Source organism: Coffea arabica, chromosome 11c (genome assembly GCF_036785885.1).
Source record: "Coffea arabica cultivar ET-39 chromosome 11c, Coffea Arabica ET-39 HiFi, whole genome shotgun sequence".
Classification (NCBI taxonomy): Eukaryota; Viridiplantae; Streptophyta; class Magnoliopsida; order Gentianales; family Rubiaceae; genus Coffea; species Coffea arabica.
The window spans coordinates 3,016,229-3,022,347 of NC_092330.1; the positions used below are offsets into that span (position 1 = coordinate 3,016,229).

The 6,119-nt window shown below is 36.8% G+C and overlaps 1 protein-coding gene across 1 annotated transcript; it reads right to left on the reverse strand.

The window, feature by feature from the left end:
• Positions 1 to 3,115: 3,115 nt before the first annotated feature.
• LOC113716572 (uncharacterized) lies at positions 3,116 to 5,822 on the reverse strand. Its single transcript, XM_027240960.2, has 2 exons — positions 5,139 to 5,822; positions 3,116 to 4,221 (listed from the first exon to the last, which is right to left on the reverse strand). Exons 1-2 carry the CDS (start codon positions 5,637 to 5,639, stop codon positions 3,415 to 3,417), a joined length of 1,308 nt encoding a protein of 435 aa, XP_027096761.1. The 5' UTR covers positions 5,640 to 5,822; the 3' UTR covers positions 3,116 to 3,414.
• Positions 5,823 to 6,119: the final 297 nt, after the last annotated feature.

Consider the following 6,119-nt stretch of genomic DNA (forward strand, 5'->3'; position numbering starts at 1 on the left):
TAATTATATTTACGTTTATGCAGTTAATCCTCTCTACCACCCCACCTTCTTCTTCCATGAATTCAAGTAGACTCCATAAGCATCTTTAATTATAAATTTTGCAAGCTTTAGGGTAGTTTTACACAAAATATGAAAATTAATGAGGGTAATCCATACCTATCAAAGTTTCGTAGCAAGAATACTCCTGATGTATTCAGAACTCCAATGATTGAGGTATGCTTTATAGTTTTCTTTCTTTTTGTGCATTTTTCGTATTTGTTCAATAATTGATTGATTGAAGTGGATAGTTTGATCATGGTGATTTTTGTAACCATAGGATTTGAAAAAGGTTTTTTCCAGTAGCCAATTAGGATAACTAAAATCAGTGATCCTTTTTCACATATAATGATTGAATTTACATGTTTTTATACGTTTATTGTTCAATTAATGTTGTTCGAAGTAGTCATACATTATGCATTAAATAGCAAATCAATCAATTTCAAACCAAATTGGTTTTAGTATATTGCCGTAATTAGCCGGGAAAGAAACATTCCAAAATGATAACCAGTTATTAGTTTGGAAACTTACAAACATCAAGCCTTAATTGATTTTGTGTAGGAATTATTTATGGTAAGCTTGAAAAGAATAATTAAGCATTATAAATTTTTTTATTAATTTGATATATCCACATAATTATTGCCATGCCATTTGTCCTTAAAAGTAGAAAATGAAACCTTGTTACACATTATCACTCCGTATAGCGCATCAAATCCTCTATCCCGACATTACATTCTATCTCATCTATGTTGTGTTTATATGACTGCCACGCATATTGATGCGTTAATAATTCAAGCAAACTGAATAGTAAATAGATCAATTATATTTCCTCGAAGCAAAGTTGAAGGGTTCTTTCTCATGGTGCAATTCTATCACCCACTTTAGGTGAATATAAAAAGTTCGGTTTCGAGCAATTTGGGGTATATTAATTCTTACACTATGTTCAAAAATATTTACACCAAGCGATGAGAAATCAAATGTACTTGATTTGCACTTGAATCCAACTTGTTTACATTCAAATCCAATTTATCTATAACAAACTCCAACTTTTGGATATGTAAAATGATTTATACACAAATTCTACTTATTTACGTTAGGCATAAACTTGTATGAAATTGTGCCAGACATAACTTGTGAGATCCCAAATCCATAATTAATCCATCCGTGGCAAATATGCCGTCGAAGACTAGGAGGAGAGCAAGCCCCAAAGACAAAGCATGATCCTTTTGCCAGGCCATACCCATAATGTAATTACTTTGATGATCATTCAGGAGATCAAGATTCTATGCCACTTGGATTATGCGTTGGTAAATTCTGCATTAAGCCAAGCCTATTAATAAATGTTTTTGGTGTTACTCCACTTACAAGAAATGATTATTACAGGTGATGATTTGGATGGTGTTTAATAACTTAAGTAAACACTCATTGAACAATTTGACATGAAGGATCTTGACTTTCTTAATTATTTTCTAGGTCTTGATGTATCTTTAGATGCTATTAGTTAGTACTCGTCTCAGGTTAAATATACTTCTGATCTTTTGGCTTTACAGTGGCTTAACAGATAGTAAGGCAATTTCAACTCCAATTGAGGCAAATACTTATCGAACTCCTCTAGATGGCACTTTATTGGACAGCCGTATTCGATGCTCTCAAATGGTTGATAGTCTTGTCTACCTGACTATTACATAGCCTGACATTATTTATGTTGTTCAGATCATCAATTTAGTTCACGAGTGCTCCTCGTTCTATTCTTTATGCTATTGTTATATGAATCCTTCGCTACTTCAAGGTACACTTTTTCATGGTCTCCATTTCTCAGCCCATCTAACTCTTCAACTTCATGTTTACTCTGATGTTGATTACGCTGGCGATCCTACTAATCATCATTCTACTACAGTCATGGTTCGAAGTCTCGGCCGAGTCGTCACCGTCTCGATCCCTACCGATACGATACCGTGACGAAACGATACCGAGATATTTGACTCGCCGACAAATCGGCCGAGACGTCACCGCGACGGATTGACTCGGCCGAGTCACACCGAGTCACTCCGAGTTATCCCGAGTCAAGACGAGAAATTGGCCGAGTTACACCGTGACAGATTGACTTGGCCATTTCTTTTGCTATTTTTTATTATTTTTGTTTAGCATACTTTTTTATATTATTAATAATTTTTAGAATATTAAATATTTTAAAATTTGCGTCTCATCGAGACCGCGACCGATATGCCGAAACCGATGTGGAACGTTCCAAGGCGCGACCGTGACCGTGACCACGACTTTGAACCATGACTACAGTCTTTTACTTGTTAGGTGATTCTCTGTTTTCTTATCATAGAAAGAAATAGACAGTCACAACCTGATTTAGTTTTAAAGCTGAATATCGAATTTTAACTGACATTAGAAGGGCTAGTTTGGCCTCATTGATTTTTTTTTTTTTTTTTTTTGTCAACATTGCTTTCATTAAACACAAAAACTCAATGCCCAATGCCTCTACTAATATTGCAAAAATACCAAATCTGCACTAATTTGAAATCTATCAGGAGAAAAACAGATTTTTAAGTCTTTAATTGTTTAAGCGATAAACAAACAGAGAGTACTCCAAAACAGCACGAACTTAGTAACCCCCTTTGAGATCATTGACCACATCATATGGAATTGGAGTTACAGTCCATTTTGATAATCATGGTGTTACAGTCATTGATTACTTGAAGACATAGGTGTTACTCACTCATCTCCTATTAATTACTGACCATTTTGATAATCATGGTGCTATCCAAGCAACGCTGGTTTTCATGAGCGCACCAAATATATTAAGATTGATTGCGATTTTATGCAGCAATATCTTTTTCGTGGTATATTATGCCCCTCTTCTATTCCTTCATTGGATCGAATGGCTGATCTCTGCATCAAAAATTTTCTTCTGATTGTTTTCATGATCTCAAGTATAAACTTAAGCTAGTTTCTTTACAACCACCTTAAGTTTGAGGGGATGTTAATGTAAACATGTTAATATGGATATTAGTGTATCAACTAGTCTATTAGCATCAATTAGGAATTTCTTTATGTAGACGAGTCTAGATTCAAGGTAATATATATTGTGAGAAATACATTACAATTATTATAAATAAGGCCATATGTGCACAATTCCTTTTATATTATTATGAGAAATGCATTACAATTTCCCAAACTTCAACTTCTCTAACACATATCACAAAAATTTTTTAAAAATATTCTCTTCACAGATTTTCGAGTTATCTTTTTATTTCACATATACTTTAGCATATTTTTTCACAAAAAATATAAAAACTTGCAATTTAAACAGGCTATGAGATCTTCAAGGCTTTTTTTTTTTTTTTTTGGCATTAAAACCCAAGGAAGCTACGCGGCTGGTCGAGCATCCACTCCATGGCCCCCCGGCTGTTGGTTTACTAGAGCCCTCAGGTAAATTTCCCTCTGGAGATCTGCAATATTTAGAGTTCTTCCCTCCCGAATAGCAGACATAATGGGTGGCATGACTATAGTCCGCCAGTTTTTGATCAGATGCCAGATATAATAGGAGTCATAGGAAATTGTAGTGCTCCACGCCATGACCACAATAAGCACAATCACACCTGTCTCACTCAACTTACCTCTAATGTCTTTTGGTACAACCGCAACAAGTGATATAGCATACGTTAAAAGTAGGCTCATAATTGCCACCGACATAATACGAAGTAAAACCACGAGCGAGACCATGCTACTTCTAGTAAACCTCGTCTCGTCCATGAGCAATACAACTGTGGTCAAGGACGAAACAAATGCTGTGCTAGCTGCCCGAATCAGACGCCGGCAGAGCGCGGGATGAGTCTTGGCCATGACGGCTTCTCCTATTTTATGTGGATTAGGTCCTTCCGATAAGTCATCTTGCCATACCCCTCCTGGAGGGTTCACCACAACTTGAAAAGCCATAGTTGCTATGAGCGAAGCCACTACCATAATAGTTTTTCTGTTCTTTGCCATCAGCACCCGGAACGTCTGGTCTCCATTAAGAACGTCCTTGCCTCTTAAGGCTTCGGACTTTTGAAGAGAGCTTCGAATTTCGGATCTGATTTTACCCTGAGCCGACAAAAGGTCTAAAGCTGTTTTCCCATTTGCATTCTTGATGTTCACCCCAACTCTGGCCTCATCAAGCAAGTATTTGATCGTCTGCATTTCCCAATCATCAGTTTATGTAGTTCTAAATTCTAGATCGATCAAGGGTGGATCCTTTCGGTTGTTTGTTAGACTAAGAATCAGTACGATGTATTTGAAATTATCAAACCAAATAAGAAATTTTAAAAAAATTGTTTATCCAATTAGCTTTGAGCTCGTGCAATTGTGGTTTGGGGTTTAAGCTTTACTAAGAAATTAAGTTTGGTTGATTTTTGAGTAAATGCATTGTTGCATTTTTTATGGCAAAAGATTTTGAACTTGTTTATTGGCTTTGCTCCCTTGTAGGATTGTAAGTGAAGCCCGAGTCCAGTTGGAATCTTAACGTTATGCCTAGTTTGGGGGTGCATGAGATACAAGAAGAGGGTTTCAGTTAAGAAAGGAAATAAGGTTGAGGAAGAATGACGACATTTTTCATGTTGTTTGGGAGTACCGGAAAAACCAAGGAGAGGAAGAGATCAATTAACGTATTTATCATACATATCTTCAAAAAATTGAATTATTTTTGGTGTTTGTTTTGATGGACAAACGTGACAAATCAAGGGCCAAGTTTTTCTTTCCTTTATATTTCATCATCCATTTCTCTTCTTCTCTATTCAGTTAAGACTCCTAATAAAAGAAAATGACCAAATCCCTCTTTCTTCTGACCATTTTACTTCAATCCAAACTCATTGCAAGTACTGACTGAGAAAACGTATTTAGAGTCAAGTAGAGCTTGGGTGATAGTTGGGCTCAACTCCGATGAATTTGACGCCAGATCCCAGGTAAGGATCACCGTGAACATGGACTCTATTTGTAATTCCTAAGTCATTCTTAGTGTAATCCTATTGACATTTGTGAATTTTTCGCGGTTTCCCCTAGAGAAAGACAAAGTCACGGCAAAAAAAAAAAAAAAAAGAACATGAAAAAAGTACCTCAGTCTGCCTGTAGACTATTGCCATATGTAAAATTGTCATGCCATCATCATTCTTAGCATTCAAAAGATCGGGATGATCTATCGCATTCAAAGGATCGGGATCATCTATAGCATTGACAACCATCTTCAATGCTTCCAGCCGACCATACTTGGCACACAAATGTAGAATGGTCCCTCCGTCGTCTGTCTTTTCTCTAACTGCTTGGGGGGTGGAATCAATAATTGCTTTCAAGACCTCTAGTTTGCCGCTCATGGCAGCGAGGTGTAAAGAATTCCTTCCAGCCTTATCACGCAGTAAACACATGTAAGAGTTCACCTTCATAACTTCTTTTACGAACTCTACATGCCCTAGAAAAGCAGCTGCATGTAGAGGAGTCTTATGTGGAGAATTTAAAATTGCTCGATCAAGAATGAGAGGGTCATTTTCAAGTAACTCAGAAAGTTTATGAACGTCGCCTTGTGTTGCAGCATCATACAGAGTTTTCTCCATTAGATCCATCCAGCTTTTGTAGTTAGTGTGCCCCCTTACCTAAAGGCTTGTTTGAGGAAAACCGATAGGCTTTGGAAGAGTTTTTGGTGGGGATCCACGGAGGAAAGGAGGAAAATGCACTTGGTCAATGACATCAATTTGAGAAGAAATGTCTCCATTAATAAGAAATGTCTTCAGAAGGAACTTCAGCTGTTCAAGGAAGGGATTACTTGGATAGTCAGGATCCAGGAACAAGGATGACTATGACTGGTTAGGAAAATGACTCTTAGACAACTTTTGATGATACTCCAATATTCATCCTGACTGCCAAGGACATCTTTGAATTTAACTTTACTTGGGAACTTAATAAAATAAAATTCTTATTCCTCAATGGCTAGCTGTCCTCGTTAAAGCTAGCTTTGCTAATTAGAATGACTCTTTTTGACGGAAAGGCACTGCTGATGGTCTATTCTCCCTTAAGCTTGCCATCAGTGTCTGATTCCCAAACCT